This window comes from Drosophila mojavensis, unplaced genomic scaffold (assembly GCF_018153725.1).
Source record: "Drosophila mojavensis isolate 15081-1352.22 unplaced genomic scaffold, ASM1815372v1 contig_36, whole genome shotgun sequence".
Lineage (NCBI taxonomy): Eukaryota > Metazoa > Arthropoda > Insecta > Diptera > Drosophilidae > Drosophila > Drosophila mojavensis.
This window is the reverse complement of record NW_025318858.1, coordinates 18,941,536-18,966,630: the sequence shown is the minus strand read 5'-3', so window position 1 is coordinate 18,966,630 and position 25,095 is coordinate 18,941,536. Positions and strand designations below refer to the sequence as shown.

At 35.0% G+C, this 25,095-nt stretch overlaps 1 protein-coding gene across 1 annotated transcript; it reads right to left on the bottom strand.

The window, feature by feature from the left end:
- Positions 1–127: 127 nt before the first annotated feature.
- On the bottom strand, positions 128–18,880 carry LOC6577289 (protein phosphatase 1 regulatory subunit 14B). Its single transcript, XM_002003220.4, has 4 exons — positions 18,452–18,880; positions 1,009–1,326; positions 870–944; positions 128–753 (listed from the first exon to the last, which is right to left on the bottom strand). The coding sequence occupies exons 2-4, from the start codon at positions 1,222–1,224 to the stop codon at positions 670–672; spliced, it is 375 nt and encodes a 124-aa protein (XP_002003256.1). The 5' UTR covers positions 1,225–1,326; positions 18,452–18,880; the 3' UTR covers positions 128–669.
- Positions 18,881–25,095: the final 6,215 nt, after the last annotated feature.

Sequence of the window (25,095 nt, the reverse complement as noted above, 5' to 3'; positions counted from 1 at the left end):
ACAATATTTAAGCACATGATGAGAACATATGCAGTATGATGTTTGATTGATTCATTTAAATAAATATAATGAAGCACACATTAGCAAAGAAAATCATATGTATTTGCAACAACCAGAGTGTTTTTTATTTTTTATTTTGTTTTTGTTTTGAAATATTTTATTGAAGTTCTGCTTCACTGTAAATAGTTTTAACTACACACGCTTTCAGAAAAAACCTTTTTTGCATTATAACTAAATAATTTTATATTATTTTTCAGGCCATTTATTATAAATATATGTTTTTGTTTTGATTTTTAGTTTGTTTTTTAATTTTATGAAATATCATCACAAAATTGATGAATTTATGATTCAAATTTTCTTATGGCTAATGATGAATTTTATCGGTGTTTGTTTTTTAAATTAAGTCTAAACTTTGAAATTAGCAGTGAAAATACAGTTACGAAAAGGAAAACTTTAGATAGAATTGGGCAAAATCTTGGAAAATTATAATTAAATTGCATAAGTTTTATTCTTTGTTCTTGGATCTTAAAGCGGCTAAACTTAAAATTAAATTGTATTTCGCTTGCATTTCATATGTTAGTATATATATGTATGTAATTCAATGATTTCTTTAATTATTTATTATTATTTGTATTATTATTTTATTCTTTATAGAAGAAACAGCGCAGTTTACAGCGTTTTTGCGCGATCCAGCAGATCGCTGATGAACTTCGATATGTCCGATTGCGGGCGTTTGCACACTGCGAGTAATCTCTGCAGAAAGAGAGAGATGGAGAGAGAGAGAGAGAGAGCAAGGATTATATATTAAAGAAAAAATTTATTTAAATGAGAGATTAAAGATCGACCAAGAGTCGAGTCATAATACTCACAATAAGATGAGATCTTCTTATGTCGTCTGTGTCCATGTCTAAGATTTCATCAATATCCACATCGATCGCCTCGCTCTGCACAAGAATACAATAAATAACAGATCTGTCTGAGTCTGAGTCATAACGCGCTGTCACTTACCGGTGGATCAAAGAGCTTCTGCAGTTCATCGTATAGCCACATTTCGACGGCCAGACGCTTCCTGATCAGGCTCATCTGATGTGAGCCATATTTGGCTGTGAGAAACTTTTCGCGGCGCTCCTTGACCTCGGAGCCTTTCTCGTTGAAGTTGACGCGCAGATTTGTTCGGTTCGGCGAGCGCTCGCAGTCGTTCATCTGTTCCAGTCCGCACTGCATTTTCCAAAGAGCTAAATGCAATCGCTTCCTCTTTGTGTTATTATTAATTAACAGTGCAGCGTTTATTGAACCTGCAACTGCGACCACGATTAATTGGCGTAGCTGTAATTGAATGCAAACAGAAATTGGCCATTGAAATGCAATCTACATAAATACGCTGCACACATACACATACAATTGTATTTAAATAGTATTGTTAATTGAATTAAACTTAATATTATGCAAGTGATGCTGCGAGCTGCTTTCCTCATGCGTCATGCCCGCGCGAACTGCTCGAACTGCTGGGCCTTGCATTCGCATTCATTCCCATTGCCCCCCAAACCCAGCTCCGAATTCCAGTTATTAATGCCCGCTTTGGTCCAAAGGCATTTGCAAATGCCCACACCTATGACTCACCAAAGAGTCTTCCCATCCGGAGTGAGAGTCGCTGGCCATAAAGTCTGCCTCTGATTCATCCCATGCTCTGTGTTTACTGTTGCTATATTGCCAGAGCTCTGTTCTGCTTTATCTATGGCCAAGACTTGACATGCGAACAGCAAATAGGAATAATTACCCCCACATACCACTGTCCACGTCTCTCTCACAGTTAATTTAATTAATGTGTAATGCATGTAATGAATGCTCCTCTGATTCGGCTCTGTCCCTCATGACATTTGACTTGATGTTTGGACTTTTGTGCTCCGATGGGAGGACAAGACACACTCGTGTCCCACTTTGACAGCTTATCACAAAAACTTGGCTCTAATAAATCAAACATTTATTTTCTGTATATAAATAGATAAATATACATGTAAGTGAAATAATATGTATGTTGAGGATAATATATGACGTGACTAAACGAACTTGCGATTTCATTTTTATTGTTGTAACCTTAATTTGTTTCTTTACTTTTTGTAAACTATTCAAAAATGCTGCTAGGTTATTAAAAAATAGCGAAAAGAATTGTTTCTAAATTAAATTTTTTTTTTTTAACAATGAAAGACTATTTTTAATTGTATTTATAAATATAAATAAATATTTTTAATAATTTATAATTTAACTTTTGAGAAAAAAAAAAAAATATATATATATATCTTAAATATGAAATGTAAAAAATGTATATTCAAGTGCAGATTTTCTTATTAATATTGTTTTTAGATATATTTTATTTTTAAAGAAATTACTCAAATGAATTGTTTTCCATCTTTATAATAATACTCAGGAAATAATAATATTATTTGCAAATTGATTTTTCTAAATAATTTGACTTTAAGTGTTTAGTTTATATGCTAGTAGTTCGAGCTAAATGTGTAAACTAACATAATTCCAGGAAGAAATTGAATTTTGTAGTCGTACTTTATTTATTTTTCCGAACAAGTACGTGAGAAATATACATATGTATTTCACCAATATTATTTTAAGCTGTGAAAACGAATACCAAATACAAAATGTTTACAAAACAAATTGAAATTATTCAGAATTCAATTTCGATGTGTATATTCTATAATTGGTAAGCGAAAAAAAATGTTCGTTGGGGGGTAAATGATATTTATTATACCCTAAACCGATTGAAAATGAGCAATCAGGGTATGATGGTTTTGTTTCATATATAAACATATATAATATATATATAAATATATATACATATCTAATATAAAATATATAGAAGAATACATGCAACAAAATGTCTCTATTTTTATGTGATTAATTTTTGATCACATACATATGTATATACATATATTTGTATTATTATTACTTATTTTAATTTGTGTTTTATTTGCAATCAATTTCATCTGAGCTATATTTCATATTTAAGCTAATGTGTAAAATTCAGACAACCCTCTTCAGTCAAACTAAATAAACACAAATTTTTAATTATGTTTGAGCTTTCTATAGATGAAGCCCTAATCAACTGCCAATTTACAATCATATTTGCCCACGGCAAATGTCAATTCTGATTTGGCATTGAGACGAACTGATGCAGCGGAGATGGAAGTTTTTGGGTGCAGTTAATTGATTCGTGGCGCATATCAAATGCAATTTGCTGTCCAAATTGGTAACGTATGTTGAAGGCTTCTATGGGTGGGCTCACTCCCCCCCTCTCCTCCCCCTCATCACTCTGTCTCTATCTGTCTCTAATTTGAGGCTAGTCACATTTCCTTTCACAACGAATTAGCCAACTGGCAGGCAGGCAATAGGAGAACGAAAGCACGGGCTAAATTGAATCAAATCAGTGGCGCTGGCAGAAGGCGAGTGGAGGGCGAGCTCATGTGAAAATATGCATGTGGAGCCATCCCGGAAGTTTCCGCTAGGCTGCACAGGCGACCGGGGGGGTTGAGTGGTTGAGTGGGTGGGTGGGAAAACTGTGGCGTCTGTCGACAGTTACAATGTTGTTACAATTTTTTGAAGTTACCCAGCAATTGCTCAGCGCTGCATGCAACGTGTTGCATGTGTTTTAACTAAGACTCTTTGTTGTTGCTGTTGTTGCTGTTGTCGGCCATTGCAACATCATATTTATGCAAAGCTCTTGCTGCTGTTGCCACAGCGTTAGATGTGGCAAGCAATAATAATAATAAAGGTAGCAGCACACATACCCACTCAGCTCAGGTAAGACCTGAGTCTTGCAATCTTGCAGTCAATCTGCAGTCAACGGTCAAATGCTCTCTGGCAAAAGTTGTTTTCGTTATCTTTGAGAAATAGTGGTAGGAAATTCCTCGCATAATTTTTCTAAGCAAAACAATTACACAGATCCCACACTTAGGGCGAAAAAGTTAAGCGGGCACGTCACCTGAACCTGAGAACCAAAGAAAGGCCTGCCTAAATGGCGGCATATCATGCCAAGGGCCCATCATAAGTCGCCTGGCCCACTAGGCCAACGGATCTGCTCAATTAGTCGCAATGTAAGGCAATTTCCGGTATTTAACAGAAAACAAAAAAATACACACACACACAAACACTTCAAACCCAAACAAACAAAAAGCGATGCCAGCCTATTTGGCTAAGCAAAGTTTCCCCCCTTAGCACAGTCTCATATTACCTACTCTGGGACTCGTTCCCAATACACCTTTATCCCTGTATCTCTCTCTCGCTCTCTCAATGTTGTATGTGTCTCTTTCTGTTTCTTAGCTTGACATGCGAGTGACAAGTTAAACGTCAGTTTCATAATTGCTTATGACTCTTAAATAAATCTGGTATCAAATTTCGCAACACAAACACACACAAATGGGCCACCCAATTGAGTGGTGTGAAAAAGATAGCAATAGCTAGAGAAGTGAACGCATAACTCAGCAGAAACTCAGCACGATTGTTATTTTTAGTTAATGGTCGGAATATTATTTATGTATTTTTTGTAGATGCGGAAATCTTTTTACGTTTCTCTTGCCACACTCTGAACATGTTACGCTTGCCACATGGCCCCGCAATGCAGGCGAAACTATTTCTATTTATTATTTCGGACACTTTGCAATTCCATTTGAAACTTTGTGCAACCAAAATAAAAACAAAAATAAAAGTCGTTGTCTTTGGGGTAATGCTCGTGCGTGGGTTCATATGGCATCGTATCATAGATTGTAGCGAGGGCAATCAGCGCCAGCTGCTGCGTGTCGTCCCTGTTGCCATTGACGCTTTTCTTTTTTTTGTTGTTGTTTATTTGGCCAAAATATAGGTGAATAGACACGGGCATATGTCAACGCGGAAAATGTCACAACAAAAATAAAAATATTTGCTGCTCTTAAATAAGTTGTAAAAATAAATATTGCTAAATTGGAAAATATTTTTATTTCCTTTTTTAATTACAATTTATTTATTTTTTTTTTTTATGGAAAACCTTAAAAAGAGAAATAGAATGTCAACGGAAGAACGGAAAAGTTTACAAAAAAAGGAAATCTTTTGATGTTGGCATTTGAGAAAAGATTTATGATATACATTATTTATATAAAAGTATTTCTTTAAATAAAATAAATCAAGTGTTTAAATTTATTTAATATATATATGTATAATATATGAAAATATGATATTTGGCATTTATATTTGACATTTTTAATATGTGAAATTAATGATTTTCGTTTGGATTTTATGATATTTTAAAATACTTTGCAAACTTTACTGACTCGATTTATGTACACATTTTGTTCGTCATTTTATGATATTTCTAAAAATAACCCAAGAATTCTACAGCTGCCAACTAATATCAATTTCCCATAGCTATCAGTTCCATAAAAATCATTAATCAGCTGCACACCTCAAAAAGGTAAAGCTATGTGCGTATAGTTATGAATCAGTTGGCAAATAATTTTAAATATACAAAAAATAAATATAAAAATTTTATAAATATTATTTTATAGAAAAATATGTTGGGAAAAAACCAACGATTTACAGTGAGTTGATTAAATAAATTTGCTTTCAAAAAAATACTGTATGTTCTGTATAATATATCAAATTATTTAATATACAATATACATAAAGTAAGTCGACTTTCCCACTTCAAAGAGTTGTCAATAAAACTTCAGGTCAATTTTGCCTCAAAGTCGCAGTTACTATAAATTGTGCGCAGTACAAGCCTTTCGCCTTTCCGCTTTCGTCTTTCGCCTTTCAGGCTAATCAAATTTTGTCAAAAAAAAGACGCAAATTTGATGAGCCATCCTATGCACAAGAACAATAAGTGGAAAATAAAGAGCAGAGCTCCGATGCTCTGCCAAAAGTGGAAAAAGAGATCTCAAGCAGTGCTTGAAAAAAGGGAACAAATCGGCAACGACAGCTCCCATCTAATTGATTTTTAAGTATCGCAACAAAAAATGAACAACAGGGGGCGCTCCAAATGGCAACTGGCTTCTATTATGGCAGACTCTTTGAAGTGTGTAAGTGTGTGTGTGATTGCGTGTATGTATGATTGTGTGTGTATGTATTCTGTGTATTCTGTCTGTCTGTCCGTTTGTGTGTTTGTTTTGCCCTCCTGCTGCTGCCCTTTTATGGCAACGATGCAAATCACACGCCACAAAATTTGAGAAGTGGCGCAATTGCCGTTAAGACCTTTTACGACATCAATGTGACCAGTATTTATGTATGTAGGTATATGCTATATAGAGTATAAATACACTTTTATTTACATAGGTGCCCAATTTCGAGACTTATGAACAAGGTCTGGCGCAGAAAATCTATGCTAATTTCAATGAAATTGCCACAAAACGCTTAATTATTTATTAATAGCTGTAACCATTTATGGCGTGGCTGTTCAAATAAAAACAAACAAGAGCTCATTAAGGAAATTATGTTATTTAGTAATGAACGACTATTAGATATCCTGTTTAGAGTTGAATTAATATGCATGAAACTATGAATACAGAATGAGATTACTTTTTACGTGTTTTATTGCTGTTAACTAACACTTATATATATTTATATTTTGCTATTACAAAAAAACAAATTAAATTTTCAAATATTTAAGCTCGATGCAACATTTAAATAAATCAGACTCAAATATATTTAAGATTTAAGTTTTATTTGTAAACTAAATTTTTCCGTTTGGGAATATTTTTTATCTATTATCTGAGACAATCAGCAAATTATGTTAGCCATTTATTAAGATTAACATTTTCATATTGATTGACTAGAGGTTGAGTAGGGATCCTAACAAATGATAATTTATCTTGCAAACAGTCTATAAAAATTTTTTTTAGCAATTATCATAAACATTTCTTATACAAATAAATCTTATATTTGATTTAATGCGCCACTTTGGCTATAAATACGATTGATAAATAGTTCAGAATTGTGTTTTAATTCTCAGCTCGGTGCTGAGCGTCGCGGATTGTTGCCTCTGTGCTCCAAGTGTTATTTGAATGTCTGCCAAAAAAAAAAAAAAAAAAAAAAAAAATAATAAAAAATTGTTTTCGGGGCGTTGCGACGTAACTTTTCGCATCATTTGAGCATTTGTGCGGTTTAATGGGCTTTATGTGTGTATTATTTTTATGCCGCTGCGGACTGTCTAAAATTGGGCTAATGACTGCAGACTGCGGTTTGTGGCATTCAGATCAGATTGAAATGGAACTCTGAATATAGTATTGTAGAACCGAAAAAAAAAAACAGCCGCAAAAGATTTGAATTAAAACTTTTACTGAGCAGCCGAGCAGGGGAGAGGAAAATAACTGAGCGTAGATTTACATAAGCGAAATCAAATGTACGAACAAAAGAAATGTAAATAGAAAGAGTGTGAGAGAGAAAGAGCCATAAAGATGTATATCGTATATACGGAGGTGTAGGGGCATAAATATGATAAGGCATTGAAAATGAGTTCATTAAGTCGAAACGGGGTAAAGCCGTGGCATTAACCCATATTGAAAACCAGTTGTAACTCACATGGAGACGGATATCTTAGAGAGCGAGAGCGAGAGAGGGAGAGAGAGAGAATGCGCTGCTTTTGGAAATTTGAAATTCATTCATACGAGTTTCCATAAGGGGCATTTGTTGTTGCTTTCTAGAAAAGTGAAATGTGACGCGGCTATGCTAAAAAAAAAAAAAAAAAAGAAAATATAAATAAATAAATGCGGGGTCTACAAACGAAAGCAAACAAATATCTAGCTTTGTGTATGCAAATGTTTATGATTGACTAACGAAGCCGAAGATATCATAAAAAAAAACCAAGCATTTATATTTTATATGTTTCACTAATATCACTTGCCCTGCCTGGGAACAGAGACTCCAATATAGGCATAGACTAGCGTCTATTAATATTACTTACTATTTTTCATACGTCAGCTTATCAGGTAGACATTACAATAAATTATATATCATATAGTATGTATTATGAATTACAGCAGCCGTCGCGTCGTTTCATTATATAAATAAGAGTTGCAGCGCAGCAGCTGATAAGCCGCAGCTGCCACAGTCTCAGGCAATGGAAAAATTTCCATAAGCATTCATAAATCTCAATAATAATAATAATAATAATAATAATAATAGTATTATTATAATTATTATTAATAATAATCGTCGAAACAATGCAAAACATTTGCCGTCTGCCAAACACAATTCAATAGCAATTGGGATTCTCTGATTTCATCACAGCTCGTCAATCATGATTGATGGAGGCGCGTGCTCCCCTACCCTTTGATATATGCTAATGGATTTTTGGGCGTAGAATCACATTTTTGCGAATTTCTTCAGATTTCTTCAATAGATTTAAATTAATCAACAGACTAAAAAAAAGAAGAAGGGAAATACGAAAATTAAGCAAAAACGTGCTGGCAATCAAATGAACCAATTAATCAAAATCAAGCGTTAATTGACGACTGACAGATACGGATACACGAGTTCAGATACAATTTGGTGGATAAAGTGAACTTGACTGCCTGGCATGCATTGAGTTTCCTCAATACAATATACTTATAGGTTAAGATATTACATTACTGTTAACGGAATATGTTAACATTAGTTTCAATCAATGTAACATAACATTAATGCTGCCCAAAAACATATTCAATTAAATTGTATAACCAATGTAAGATGTCAATTAATATGCTATCAATATCAATGTTTTCAATCAGATATATCCATCAATATATTGTCACAAGTTCAATCAATGGAAATTATCAATAATTTACCTCAATGTGTTCAACCAATGTTTAAAGTTAAGTTCAATCAGTGCGCAACATAAGTAAGTTCAATTGAATTATTCAATCAATGAAGATCTCAATATGTTTAGTAAAAAAATTCCATGAATATAAAAATTCAATAATATTTGATATTTTTAAGCACATATCTTTATAAAAGTTGTCTTAGAAAATGTACAAGAATACTTTATTTAATTATTACAAATAAATTAGGAGCTTCTTGTTAGTAGAAATTAGAAAGGCAGATACCCATCGAGACCCAGAAATGCGTACCTATAAAACTAAATTACGGTCCACCCCTATCGACAATTGTGATAATTAACTTTCTGTTTCTGTTGTATTTTGTGCTTTTTGCTTGTAGGGCACGTTAAACAGTTAGGATCGCTGGCAGCTTAATCAAGCCCGCATTTCCGACTGCTTCTGCTTGTTATTTCATTCGACCCACACGAAAAATAGAGAACAACAGCAAGAAAACTTCATCGCAATAAATTTAATTAAAAAAAATAAAAAGTAAACAGAAAATTTCCACAATCAACAAAGGCATTCAATGTATGTTCTTATAGAAAATCAATATATATATATATATGTGTACGTATATAGTATAAGTTCTCTTTTAAGTTCGATGTACGTTTCGCAGTCGCAGTGCTTGTGAGTCAGCTGAGCTCGGTTGGTATCTTTGGGTTTTTGGCTTCGGAGAACGTTGTAAGGCGAATACCCAATTCTCAGTTATTCAAAAAGCTAATTTGCCGTATTGTTTAGTCATTTCGCAACGGTCTGTGGCCTGCCAAGCCATATTCACTACCCGAAACAGGGCTTGAATCAATTATGGGCCCATTATTATTATGGGTATAACTGACTGAATAATGCTCAATCTGGCTGGAATTGGCTAACAGATAACTCAGATTTTTGCCACGATCCGAGCTTCATCTAAGCTTTAGCTCTTAAGTTCTCATATACCCTTTCTTTATTCTTTATTGTTTAAAAACTGAATTGAGGTTACGCTGCGACCTGCAAAAAAAAAAAAAAAAAAAAAAAAAAAAAAAAAGACAGAAACGAACATAAAAACGCAGCTTATGGATAAATAATTACAAGTGAAAACACCTACGAGAAACACGATCTGTGTGTGGTGTCAAGTGGCTGGCCCAATGGGCTGGCAATCCGTCCGTCCGGCAGTCACTCACTCACTCACTCACTCAGTCAGGCCATCAAGACAAGTGCTTGCGACACAGAGCTAAGTTTGTTGACCCTGGCCACACATACATACATACATATATATATGTATGTCGTTTGGCAAGAACTAATGGAGTCATATTCAAATAGCCAAAATGAATTGTCATGCCAAAAAAAAGTTATACAAAAAGTTTTTCCAAATAAAACGGTTTGCCCATTGGTTCTCAGTAAAATAACAGAAAAAAAAACTCGGTCCACTTGACATCGACTCAAGAAAATTAGTAACAATAAGCAAAACTGTTTTCCTAGGCTGTTTTTCGGCATTTTGTTGCCTAATTTATTATTTGCGCAACGTTTTGTATGCCGTGCGAGATTGCGTCATGGGGGACAAGCAATCGAGGCGAAGTGAGAGCTCTCCAATATACTAAGTGAGAGAACAGCCCAATTGGCCAGATTATTTATAAATAGACGGATTGGCCGACATTTGGCCAACGTTTGTCCACTTAGATTATGAAAACATTTCTACAAGTAGGATCAACAGAGCACACGAATAGCATTGGATTGAAAGGCAAAGAGAATGAGATATTCAACAGGAAATCAATTAAAAATGGATTTAAAATTAATTTCTGTATAAATAGATGAGTTTTTAATGTTAATAAATAAAGTAAAATATGGTACATAAATGAAAGTCTTATTTTAATAACTAAAGATACGCTGGTTTATAAAACATTAAATCTAAAAAAAAAAATCATTCCTGCCATTTTCCTGGATTTTCAAAGTATTTGTTTATTTTATTTATTTATTTATTTAATTTTTTTTTTTTTTTTTTTTTTTGAAGTTTATTAAATATAAAGATTTTGGTTAAATTTTACTTAGGCTACACTTTAAATAGATATGAGATACTCTTTATTTTACTGTCAATCGCAAGCAGAGAAATGCATAAGTTTTCCATGGAGCAAAGCTCTGCAAACAAACAGAGACATATTCCAAGAAACTGCCTATGCTTATTTAGGAAACGCGTACATTTCATTTCCTTTTAACAAACGATCTCAAACCATGATATAGTACTTTATTTACATGACTTATCATGAACTATGCAGCCCAAGAAGCAGCAGCAGCATTTTATCAAAGTCAAAGTTCTTCAGCTCGATGGCAACGAATCGATAATGTAAACAGAACTGCGAAGCCAAACGCATTTCAAAGTCAAAGTCGCACAAAACGAAAAGTGGGAGGGGGCGGGGGTGGCAAGGTGGGGTGGGTATGCGATAGCAGCAAATCGTGTTGTATACAGATCAAAAGCAATGAGTGTAAATCGAATGCCAATCAAAAAAGAAAATGAAATATATATGAAAGTACAGTCTGACACATGTCGAAACATGAAATACCCTTCAAGGGCAAAAGGTTTTTTTTTACGTAAACAAATGCTGATTTAATAATGATTGTACGCCTTGCTTAGATGGAACTTTTTCGAATCGAGTATTTTTATATATTTTATAATCGTTGTTCAGCAATCCACTTGTAAGTAAGAAATGAATTTGTTACATGAAAATATATTTATAAATAAAAAAATTTATAAAAAATTTAATCGAGTTAATTTAGATTTCGGTTTTATTAACACAGCTAAAAAAAAACTCCAATGACTTTTTTTAAGAATATATCAACATAATATTTATTCATACATATATGTACATAGAACTTAACTCGAATTAATTTGTTGTATATTTGGTATTTATACATTCTTTTATGTAACAAATTCATTTTAAGAATACATTTAAGATAACTTCTATCGCTATAATTCTTCCATTAAAAAACTCTATAATATTCAAAGTACCTTGTTGATTAGTTCAATATTCAATTACATATTAAATACTAATTTCTATATTCTTCACTACGTTACACACTACACGACATGGCAATCATACCAAGGACAGCCAAAGAACTTGAACAATGTACAATATAATGTGAACGATATCTATAAATAGTCCAGTTAGTGATAAATAATGCAGTAGTAAATTGCGCGGGTCTGCGCTGTGTAGAGCGTAGCTATTTAAATGAATAACTGAGAAGGTGGCTGTCTATGCACATACAAATGTATGTATATATGTATGTATGTATGTGCGTAAGTAGTATGTCGCTGTTCATCATCAACACAAATTGTGACCAGCACAAATCACGACAATCACGCAAAATGCACGCAACAAGAACAAAGCAACGCAGCGGGTGCGATAAAAGGGGTGGGGGTTGGGGGCTGGGGCTTTGGTTGGGCATAGACTCGGTTCGGTTACGCGACCGCGGCTTTTGCTGTTTATTTATTTATTTATGAACGCGGGCAAGTTATGTGTATGTACATGCATATATGTAGATGTTGCCATAAGTTCTATATAACGGCTGTTGTCGGTCGCCTGGCAATGATGGAGGCCATAAAGACGTCATGCACACATGTCTATATGGCCCCACACACTAAATGAGTGTGAATTTGAGTGAGATAGAGAGAGAGAGAGAGAGAGTGTGTGTGTGTGTGTATGTGTGTCTGTATACGACTGCAATGATTAGCGCACAAGATGCAATGAGCTCGAAGCAACACTCTATCAATATGTATATAAACGCCTTGAGATTGTCTATAATAAAAATGAAAATAAAATTCTAACATGAAAGAACAGAGAGATTTGTCAAGTCGACAAGCGAAATACTCTAACAAAAGAGCAACATTCATTTAGATGAAAGCTCTAATACCTATTAGCTATTTATTAAAAATCTATTTACACTAGAGCTTTCTTAGTTAAGGTACATAGAGAACTAGCTCTATATGACTTAAACATATATTCTCATAATTATAGCAAGTCTTCTGTTTGATTGTCTATGGTCTAAATTAAACTTCCTATAATTGCAAAATTGTCTCCTTGAGCATAGGACTTTACTATTTAAATATTTAAATAAACACAAACAAATTTTTAGGAAGAACTCCTATACAAATTACATTTAATAGTATATAAACAAAACATAATATATAAATTTATATATTATAAAACAATAATAGTGCACACATAATATATCGTTTTTAATTTTTGAATAGTATGGTTCAAATTAGCTGAGTTTGAAGCACATTTTGTCAAATAACAGAGAAATTCTCTGTCTCATTGTCAGTCTAGTTTCCAGATGTCAATACCGTTTTAATTTACATATGTGTACTATATGTAGTTAGATAAGTTTATATGAGCTACCCTCTAATACCCTCTATAAATGCCGCCAAGCTGTAAATGTTCACAAGCTCACATTACTCATACGACCCGTCTGCCTAGCGCCTGTCTCTGGGTTAGAGTTCAATGGCATGTGAGCTTCGCGCTGTGCACTCCCAACTCCGCACACTGCCCTCGGCTGCGCTGCACGCTCAACAAACTGTAATTATTATTCTAGTTGGATTTTATTGCTGATAAGCTTTGATTCTCCTGAATTGACTGTGCATATCTATTGCCTGTTGTAATTGAGTACAGCTCGAGTTGGTTTAATACTGAAACACCTGGCAGCTAATGGCGGCATGAATCAGCATCGGAAATATTATATGTTACATACACTCAAAAAAGAAACCATTTTTCATGTGTTACACTTTTACTTGTGTATGCCCGTTTTCGATTTCAAGCTAAACTTTAACGAGACGTCAATATTTCCATTCGGCCTAATGGCAAAATGTAATTGCGCAAATATCCGGTTCAAGTTGTTCCTCTACCGTCATCTGTTGACCGACCTCTGTCAGCTGTTTGAATATTTATATCGAGTTGACAATTTGACATTTTGCCAGCGAGGTTGCATAAAATATTCATAGTACCCTGAGTTCGCGTACCAACGGGTAAAAATGGCTAAAGTATTCGCGTTTAAAAGGATTTTTTATTAAAAAAAAAAAAAAAAAAAAGAATTGTTCGTATCTCTGGGATACTTATATATCTAGGAGATGGGCGGATGTCATGATTAACATAATTTTGCATAACTTTCCTAACTTTAAGATACTTTTGTAACTCAACAAAATTGTTGTGTTCATATATTTTATATATTTTGTATTTAGTATATTATTATTATTTTTATTACCTTTGAATTTTAAGATTAATATTTTATTTCATCTTTCATTTCATGTTTATATAATTATAATAATTATAAAAATATGCGGTTTTATTATTATATTTTAAATATTATTTGTTAACTAGTACAATATAAACCCTATTTATTTTTTGCAATTTTTGAAAATTATTTATGTAGCAAAATAAATATACTAGTTAATTTATTTTTGATTTTTTATTGTTATTTATCCACCAAAATAAAGATACTAAGCAGAAAATATAATAAATTCTTTACCCTTTAATTAAAAATAATATTGGTCAGAATACATAAGAATGTATATTGTTAACTATTGTCAAAATTAATTGCCACAATCAATTAAAATCTAGAAAACATTTTAAGCTCACATTTAATCAGAGGTTTTTTTACCCAAAGCTTGTGCTTGACAACTTACAAGAACTTGTAATTCTTTATTAATAATACGAAATTCAAAATGAAGATAAATCTGGACTTAGCTTCACTTTACAAGAATACAAATGTTAATAATATCTTAGTTTCATTTAATTGCTTTAACAAAGAAGCCCAACCGCTCAAAGTCTTGCGTATTCAATTGATTTTATTGATTAATTAGTTAATTTAATTTGAGCGACGCCTGTGAAACCGCATATATGTATAAAAACGGCAACAAAAAACTGATTGATTTTCGTATTAAATAAATCGTTTAACGTATTTGAGATTTGAATTCAAAAAATATTTTCTATTGAATGCATAATGCGTTCTCAATGAATCCCATGGCCGTTCGCTGCTCATTTGTATGTCGTGCAGCGTTTCTAATTATAAGCGAAAGAGCTCAATTTTGTTTATACATTATATATGTATATGTATGTATGTATGTACGAATGTGATTTCTTTATTATGGTTTTTCTTCCTCTTTGCCTGCTTTTGGCCATATGCCCTTCTATTTGCTACACATTTGGCGCGGCATTTACTCTGCGTGGCCCAATCTCAGCGAGCTGCCGCCGTGTCTTACATTTCCGCTTCGAAAGAGAGATATATACATATACACAAATGTATACATATAGATGTCGGAGTTGAGCATTTGGGGCCTTACAATATGCCGAACACGTCGCCGTTGCTTATTAATCTTTTTGACGAAATCTCCCACGGAACATGCTCACATTTTCAGACGTTTCGTTTGGCACTTTTCTCAGATTTAATTTGTTGTTTTTTGCTTTTGTTTATTTATTTTGTTTTATTTATTTTGTTTGATTTTTGTATTGTTTTTGTTTTTGTTTTTTTTTTCTATTTCGGGTTTTGCCTGATGATGTGCGCTGCTCTCGAAATGTTGTTTAATTTCAAATTAATTTATTGCCATTCGGCGTACAACAAGCGTCATAATTAATGTTTGCTCTCGGGCCGCAACTACTACCACTACTATACTGTGGGGGTCATGTCTTTAAACTCTGTCGAAGGTCGGCTGCTTGTTGTTCTGAAAGCTACAACACAAAAGGAGATTATCTTTCAATCTTTGAAAAACTGCACAAATAATATATAGAAGAAAAAAAAAACAACAAAAAATAAATAAATAAATACATAGACGCGCGTATCTTTCAATCAATTTTTTTTTGTTTTCTTTTCGTTTGTCTTAAATAACTTTTTGCGAACAATAGAGGGCGAGCTGCGGAGTCTGGGCATCTTGTGGTTAACGATGAGGTCAACTTGGATACATCTGGCTTTCTAGACGTGCTTTGTTTTGCCTTTACTTTGCTTTGCTTTTTTTCGCCTTGAGATATGTCTCAATACGTGTGTAATGGCTTTCAGATAGCTTTTGTATCTTTCAGATAGTTTTGTACCTCTAAGATAGGCGTCTATCTTTTTTTAATAAAATGCAGTATTTTTATGATACTATTTTAACTTTGAGATATTTTTACAGCGTTAACATCTTTAGTACATTTAAGGTATTGTTACATGCTGTAGATATTCTTCTATCTTTCAGATACTGTTGTATATTTGTGGTGAATGCTGTGGAAATTATTCTATCTTTCAAATAGTTTTGTATTATTAAGGTGAATGCTGTAGATATTTTTCCATCTTTCAGATACTTTTGTATATTTAAGGTGAATGATGAAGTATCTTTTAGATACTTTTGTATGTGCAAAACGAATTAGTATTTTTAAGATTTTTATGCATCTAATGAATCAAAATTATTTTATGTTATTTGTATTTTTATTTTCTCTAGATGTAGATACTTTTTAATACTTTTATACTTTTAAGATGTTAGGGTATGCTTGAAATAGATTTGAATTTGTAAGATACATTTTTAAATTGCAAGAGATTTTATATTTTATATTGGCCAAAGGCTGAAATGTATTCGACTTTTCAGATACACACAATTGTATCTTTGAGATACTCGCTTATCTATCGCTTCTAACATCTTCTTGTATCTGTAAGTTTCATAACTAACTACTGCTAGAACGCAGCAATCGCAGCACCCTGTAAATGTATCGATTAAGAAGACAAAGCACACGGCAAAGCAAAGCAAAATATGTAAACATGTCAGAATCAAACGCGTGTGTCCAATACTTAATGTATCTTGTGCATCGTATCTTTGGTTCTGCTCTTTCTCTATCTCCCTCTTCTTCGCTCTCTAACGCTGGTTTTCTGTTCGCTTGCTCTGCAACGTGTGATTAGACACAACAGGCAGTGGCATATGTTATGGCAGCAATAAAACCAGGTTACAAAATGCAGCCAGACACAACATTAAACTCGCCAACGGCACACTTAAAAATCAGCACAGAAGCGCACAAAGAGTGCAACAAAATAAATGCGAACAAAAAGTGAGTCTGCGATTGATAAAAAGTCGATTAAATCGAGTTGTGTTCGTAATGCAATCCAGCGTACCGTTAAGCATCTCCATCCACGATTTAGTTGACTTCCATTCAAGACTTTTCTCTGCCTCTGGCATTTAGAATGGCGCTAATACCACCAACTACTTAATACTTAACTAAAGTTCTGCAGTTGCTGAACTGTTTTAGCCCTTTTACAAAAAAAAGTTGCAGCTGAAACTTTTTAATGAATTTGTTGGAACTTTTTGTGAACAAAAGATCGTCCTGAGCTATTTATGCAACTGCATAAAACAGCTACGAGATGATTTTTAGCATGCAAAAAGTGGAACTTTTTATGTTTTATGTTTTTTTGAGTCCAATTAATAGTTTCTAAATTCATTAAATTAACCTATTAAAGACTTTTTTATGTTAATCTGAATAGTTCAAGCTAAAAGTGGCTCAATTGCTGACTTTATTTACCAGCATTTTATAGATAAGCATTTTGGCTGAATAAAAAGTTTTAAATAACTTCCAACTAAAAATATTTAGCTGATCTGCTGAGCAGAAAATTGTAAAAACTAATAGTTTAAACTTGCTTTAAAATAAAATTATTTTACGTTATAAATATATAAAGAATTTTATATTTTAAATCAAAGTTTGAACAGTAAATTTGCTTTTAAATATGTTTAAATCATATTTAAAATATTAAGAAACATTTATTTATTTATTTATTTTTTTTTTTAAATTGTTTCCTTTCAAATTTTTCCATAAATTTCAGTCTGTAAAAAACTCAATAAAAGCTGAAACTGTAATCGAAGCTTTTTCCCGTCATAGCCTAGTTCTACTGTACTCAGTGACTAACTCGTGCCGCTTTAAACATTCTCTGTTTGATTTGCTGCTCATCTAATACGGCTGGCAGCCAAGTGCCCCCCTCTTGGACAGCAACAGCGTCAGCGTCAGCGACTGCGACTGCGACTGCGGCAGAGCCTGAAGCGTGAAGCGCAGTTGCGTTTTCGTTACGTTTCGCTGAATGCATAGCCAACGGCAGGGCGGGGTAGGGCAGTCAGCAGGCAGTCCAGAGGCGACCACCCTCCCTGCCAATAAAAGCCAAATGATAAAATAAGTATAGAGAAGAGGCCTCATATATGAAGTTGTAAATATGTAGGAGCTGGCAAAATAAACGAGCCAGCCACTGCATAAAATTCCACAGCTCGACACGCACACACAGAGGCGGCTTGTGGCAGCTTCTGTGCCGCAATGTCTGGTACTCAAACCGGGCAGGTGGCTGGTTACCTGGCTGGCTGGCTGGTTGTCTAGCTGGGCGCGGAGGCTTCTTTCTGGCCCCGTCTACTCTGGCCGGAACGCTTGACCGGCTGATGATGCCCGGCCGCGACTCAATTTAACTCAACCCGACTCAACTCGACTCGACTGACTAGCCAACAACTTGCACACATATTGGAATATTTTCCGGTTCTAGACATGAAGAAATTGCGGGCAGCCTCTGGGCAACAGCGAGTCGCATAAATATTAAATGAACATCAATGAATATAATATATTGTATTGTCCTTAAAAAGTATTTATTATTATTTATAATATTACTTTGTTTGCTTCTTAATGCTTTGGCAGCTTTCCAGTGCATCCACAATTGATTTAGTTGTTGTTTAATAATTTTACTTGCAGCGATTTTTGTAATTATTTATTTTTGCTTTTTAGCTGTTTTAGGATTTTCCACTTTTCTGCGGCTACTTTCTGCTCAATGAAATTTTCATTTGCACGAGAGCACAATGAGGGCGCACTGAGACCGTGTGGAGTAGCACAATACACACAGGCACACAAACACACGCTAACACCCAGGGAGCAGCTCACACTCTGTTAAACATACGGGCGCACCAAATGTACGCGACACGAGACAAAGTGTTTATTTAACTGTTTTTATTTAAAGTTTCATAGGCGGAAAAGTCAGATGAATTCAATCGAGTCCAACGCGCAGTCGATGAGCACCATGTAAAGACTGAAACTGAACTGAAAGCTGAGCTGAAAGACAGCCAACGGGCAGCCAGAGAGATACACAAGAAATGTTAACAGGCCGGCATCGCTGTTAACCGACAAAGAGCACGAGCGCCCGCTCCCGCTGTTAAAAGACTCAGAGAGATACCGAACGCAGCGCCACTGTTAGTATTAACATTAACATTTAGCGCTCTCTTCTCTGTGGGCTGTGCGCGTTGATTGACTGTTGATTTGTGGGCTTACACCGTGGTGCGATTAATGACAAGAGCTCAGCGGATGGCCGCACAATATGTTGAGCTTGGCTGCCTCGACTTAGTTGGACTTAATGTTGTTGTAGTTATTGTAGCTGCTCTTCTTGTTGTGGCTGTAGGCCGCGCAGAACTCTCACTCTGAGATGGCACTTAAGTTTTTAGTTATGCATCAAAGCTAAACAACATTCAATTTTCAATCCGCTTCGTGTAGCGCGAACCGGTATACGAATTTATGGCCTGAACTAGCATCTTTAGTAAAATATATTTATTATCATATCAATAACATATAGTTCCTTGTCGTATATCTATATCAATATTAATGAAGCTTAAGTTCGGATGGGCTCTTAAGTTTGTAAATAAATTAACAAAGCCTTTTGAGAAAATGTTAGAGAATAGTTATATGATAATCATATGAGAACATTTTTAGTCTTACTTAAAATAAATACACATATTCAAGCCATGAACAAATCAAAAGAAAACTAATACAAAGTCTATCTTAGTTAATACTTCACATAAATACGGGCAATGAAATAAAAAAAAAAAATAGTTGTAGTTATTAAAGTATTGACGCCGCCAGTCGCGCTGTCCCAATCAGTGGACGGGCATCCCATAGCGCTAAATGTCACGCTGTTGAGCATTGGCAATGGCCATGGCCACGCTTAGAGTGCCAACAACAAAAGAGGCCGCCACTATGCAGCGAAAACAAAAACAACAGCACATGCAAAGCAAACGGGCCAAAATTACAGTTGAAGCTTAGAGTGAAGGGAATAGTGGAGTGTGGAGAGTGGAGTAGGTAAAGTGCTGCGGGCTGTTATGCACAGCGGGATATCTTCAGCCGCATCTCTAGCAGACAACTGTTAAACGCTCAATAGCATGAGAGCAACGACTGTTAAATAGCAACAGAGTAAGCTAGTTTCATTGCTCTTAGCTGTAGCTGAGTACGGGGCACGCGACAATATCAATAATATTATCGGTTTTAACTGATAGATGGATAGATGGCTCGGTTTTTGCAAATGTGACAGACGTCAGTCAGAACTGTCAGCGGAAGCGTTTTAGAAAATCGATAAATAAATATAAAGAGGCTCTGGCAGCTTAAACGCTCTTGTCTTCAGTGTTTTAACTTTTAATGAGCTGCCGTTTTGCTCTGACTGCTCTGACTGACATTTCTTTCTTTCCTTATGAGAGGCATTTTTTGTATGCTTAGCATCTACTTATGTAAGTATATACTAGACCTAAACCGTGTTGTTTCTCAGCTGTGTGCCATTGCCATTAAGCTTTTGGCATTTGCCATTGTCTCGAGGCACTGGCGCTAGATAATTGCGTTTAACTGGCAGCCAGCGAGCTGCCATTGTTGTTGGCATTCTCTTTTTGGCTCGCAACTAATCAAATATTAATGCCTTGGCTTTTTCCAGCTCGGCATTTAAATAATGCAGTAGCTCTAGCTTGTCATTTTCACTTAGTTTTTGTTTTGTGCTTTTCCGGGCATAAGCATTGCATAAGCAAAAAAAAAAGCATTTTTATGCACTGCCCACGCAGCGTATGCGCAATTTTGATGAATATTTAAATATTTAATGCACACCTAAGAGCCCAATTCGTTGACCCTTCAGACAAGTCCCAAGCCTCTGTCTGTCTATCTGTCTGTCTATTTATTTGCGTGCATTTGTTAAGGAATCATTGAACTTTTCTTAGTGTTGCCAAGTTCAAGAGTTCAACACAGCCAGCAGCAGCAGCAGCAGCAGCAGCATCTGTTGTTATATTTAACCCAGAGTCAATGTTTTCTAATGCTTCTTGCATTACAAATCTATTGTGGGGTATATTCATTTGATGCACTCAACATGTTCTATATTTCTTGTGAAACCGGGCTGGGATTTCCTTTCAGCCCTAGCTCGAATCATTCTCAACTTCACTCGGATCTGTATCTCATCTCATTTTTCCAGGATATCTGCCTGTTCAGCAATTGCATAACGTATTCCATATTTAGCATATTTTCTTGTAGCTAAGCTTTCAGTCTCTTGTTGCGCTTTTTTTGAGCGGTTGAAGCATTCTAACCCATAGCCGCATTCCGTGCTCGTTCCCTTCCCCTCGTGGCGTCGTCTGTTCGTTCTTTTGAGCACTTGAAGGTTCCTTGACGCGACGTCGCCAATGCTTAAGGACAATGGCTAAAGTCGCTTTATGTTTTCGCCTGTTGGCGCTGCCATTAATTCTATTTGGCCCACCCAATGCCGTCTGCTCCTTTATGCCATCAATGGCCGGCATTCACTCGGCTTCCCCCGGTCCCCCCTCTCTCATTCTCACTCAGCATAAATTAGTCGCGACGTAGTCTGATTTTCTTGTTGTGTTCCTTGTCTCTCTCTCTCTCTCTCACTCTCTCTCGCCCCTTAACTGGCTTAGTGAATATTTTGGCATAATTAATGGTCAGTTCGTCAGCTCATCAGCTTGACTGCGTGGGCGCAACGGGGCGTGGCGTGGCGTTCACGCATTATTATCTACTCTAGAGTAGACAATATCTGCCAGGTTCAAGGGTCAGCCAATGTGTCAGGTACATGATCCATAGATGTCTTTCTTAGAGAGTTTTTTTTTTCGTATTTGTCTGGGTGAGTGTGTATATTTATTTTCATGTATATATATGTAGTCTGCATTGAGACAGCATTTGACTTTGCGAAATTGATAATCCCTCTGCAATGGCATGAATTGTAAGTATATAACTTAATAAAATTGTATATTAAATATAAAATGATTAAATATTTGGACACTCATCAATTGAAAATAGTTGTGGCAGATATAATATAAATATTGCATACAAAGTAATTAATATACGCACACATATGTATCTGTATATATTTTTATTAATTTAATGCTGTTGTTTGCAATTCATGTTAATATATATATAAATATATAAATATATAAATATATGTAAATAGTTCTGCTTCTCATCTTCCTTTAGTTATTTTTTCCTCTTGCTTCTTCGGCTGCAGTTTAAAGATAAATATGAATATAAATAAATTAAATTATATTATTATCTTGCCTATCGATGAACAATGAACGATGCAGATTGTAAATTTCAATTGAATAAAAATAAATCAGTTAATAATAATTAAATGTTCTTATTAAATTGAATAATTCATTTATATATATATTTTTTTTACATTTATTTATTATGCATTAAATGTATTGTAATTAAATTAATTTCATTTAAGCGATTCCGAAAATAAAAAAATGAATATAATTTTTACGGCGTCATCGTAATATACACGCATAAACATACTGTATATTTCTGAAACACATTATATGAATTATATTTATAATACATTTTATATTATATTAAATAGATCTTAACATTTAAATAATACTTTAGACGCTTGCACGATGAACACGTTTTCCCATCCGTTTTACCAGCTTTTGCATATTTCCTCACGTTTCCATAGGCTTTTACAAAATAACACTGATTAGCTTTAGATATTATATTATTATGCTGTAACTAAGCCGAGGAGACATTCTTGGGGCCTCCATTGTTGTTGGCTGAATGTAAATTTCTATTGCCGCGTTTAATTAAAGTTAAATCGCGCTATAATTTCTATGAAGGCAACGAAGAGTTAAGCCATATTTATGAGGTAGCTAAAAGCGTAACAGAGACGTAGCTCATGTGCATCATGTGCATCATTCAAAGATTTCAATCAATGTGGTTTTTTTTTTTTTTGAACTTTTACTTTAACCTACGATACAGTAACTATCTGAACGTTGCTCATTTGGTCACCTCCCATTTTGAAGTACGGCTCGGCGCCTCTGCGTTAACCACAAAGAGCTCACGCTCATCTCGTTTGGCAATTTGTTTCACAGCGTTTCTCATGTTGACTCGCCAGAGACGAGCTTCGTTCAGCGTTCTTTTTAGTCTGAAACTTTTGAATTAGTGACTCGGCAGCGCCAACGGCAGCAGCAGCCGCAACAAAGTTCCGAACACAATATTTTCTAGTTAAGAGCTGAAACCAGTTTGACGATGACAACAGCTCACCTGCTCTACGTGGGGTAGCTAGGTAGCTGACATGTCTGCGGGTCAAAGAAGGATCTCAACTCTGGTGCTAACCTCGGCTGCTGTGTGGCATTAATGCAACCCCAGACTCAAGACTCACTCTCCCTTTGTCGCACTCGCTCTCTCTCTCTCTTTCTCATTCTCTCTCTCTCTTTTTTTATGTGATTTCCATTTGTTTGCGTGCATTGGACGTGCACATGTCCTTTTCATGCTTTACGAGCACTGGGTATTCACAAATTTCTTCGTGTTATTGAACCCCGGCGATGGCGTCGTGCCAAATGACTTTGAAACAAAAAAACCAATTTCGAAATTTGGAATTTCTTTTTCTTTCATTTTTGTTTTTGTTTTTTTTTTTTTTTTTTTTTTTGGCTTCACCCCTAGGCTTGGAGCAACAGCAACAGAGCGCACAAATCCTGGCGCTCATAAACTATTCGCAGAATTTCCCATAGACGTAGACAGTATATAAAAAACAGCAGAGAAATGAAATAAATACAAAATTCGTATTCCCCAGATACGTGGAATAGTTTGCAGACATGGGGAATTTTCAACTTAATGCAATTTGCGAGCACGAAAATTGAAAGCGACAAAAATCAATAAAATACCTTAAAACAAGCTCGCTGCAATTAAGTGTAACCTCAATATAAATGCAGAAATTATTCTGTTCTTTTTTTCTGTAATTTTTTATTGCTATTAATTTAAATGACATGTCAACAGGCTGGCCACGGAGTTTTGCCCCCACTCTCGCATCATTCAAATTAAAAGCATTAAAATCGCTCGCCAAAAACTGAACATGCAATTTAAAGTAGTTGTTGTTGTTGTTGTTGCAGCTGCTGCTGTTGGCAGTTGGTGCTATGAGTGCACTCACAAACAACCTCTCACACACACACACGCACACAGTTAGCAGCGTCTAACACGCTGCCGCTTGGTTAGCAGCAGGAGCTGCCCCCTGATATATGCAATGGTTTTTCGCCTCTGCTCACATTTGCCCACTTTATGGCTCCAAATGCTTCTTTTATTTTTCTGCCTTTTTTGTATGGGGCCCGGCCAAAGGGGTTGCTATTGTTGTTGTAGTCATTATGGCTGTTGCCTGACTTGGCCTTTGTGCAATGTGCGCCTGGGTGTTTTAATAAACGCAGTCAGTCTATGTTTATGTGTGTGCGCGTATGTGTGCGTGCATGTGTGCACGTGTGGGGTGTGGGTGTCAGCGGCCCTTTACCCATGTATCGCTTTATTTTTATTTTTCATTAACATTTTCAAGTTGATTCAACTTCAACAGCTTTAAAGTTGTCACCCCAATGCAACGCATGCGCCGCCTTAGCAGCGAGAGCACGCTCTGTTAACTCTTAACAGAGCGCTGTTAGAGCTGCTGTTACAGCTGTGCTGTTGTTGCTGTGTGCAATTTTTGGGCGTCTCGTCTGATGCTATTTATAGACATTTTCGGCTTATGCTGCGGCTACGCACATGTAAATGGAATGGGTGTATGTATATATGTGTATGTGTGTGTGTGTGTGCATGTGTGTATGACCAGGGATAAGAAAAAGTTTATAATATGCTGAGTTTGAATGTATTCTTGAGGTTTCAGAGAGTTGCAATATAAATTGTATGAATAATTACAAAGCCAGCTATGTAAAGGGATATAAATTAAACATAAATTATGAAAGCTCTTGGAATATAAAATATATATTTCATAGATTATTAATTGTTATATTTTATATTTATTTTTTTTTTTATTTTTTTATTTTCTTTATTTTGCTTAAATATAATTATAATACTTTCTATACCAACTAATTTATCAATCATTCGAAATTTATAATGGTTATGCTACATTCATAATATGTTTGGCTAACCATTTAAACTGAACTATACTTGTAATTAAATTTTGTGACAATCATCAAGAGCCCTACACAGACCCAAGTATGCTTAACTTAACAATACTTAAATGTACCCACATATTACCC

What these genes read in the sequence shown, in the direction of transcription:
- LOC6577289 (XM_002003220.4), bottom strand. Translation starts at nt 1,224, where the DNA reads ATGCAGTGCGGACTGGAACAGATGAACGACTGCGAGCGCTCGCCGAAC. An exon ending in AGAAGCTCTTTGATCCACCG is followed by an intron (nt 945 to 1,008) that starts GTAAGTGACAGC and finishes ATTCTTGTGCAG; the next exon opens with AGCGAGGCGATCGATGTGGA. An exon ending in TAAGAAGATCTCATCTTATT is followed by an intron (nt 754 to 869) that starts GTGAGTATTATG and finishes CTCTTTCTGCAG; the next exon opens with AGATTACTCGCAGTGTGCAA.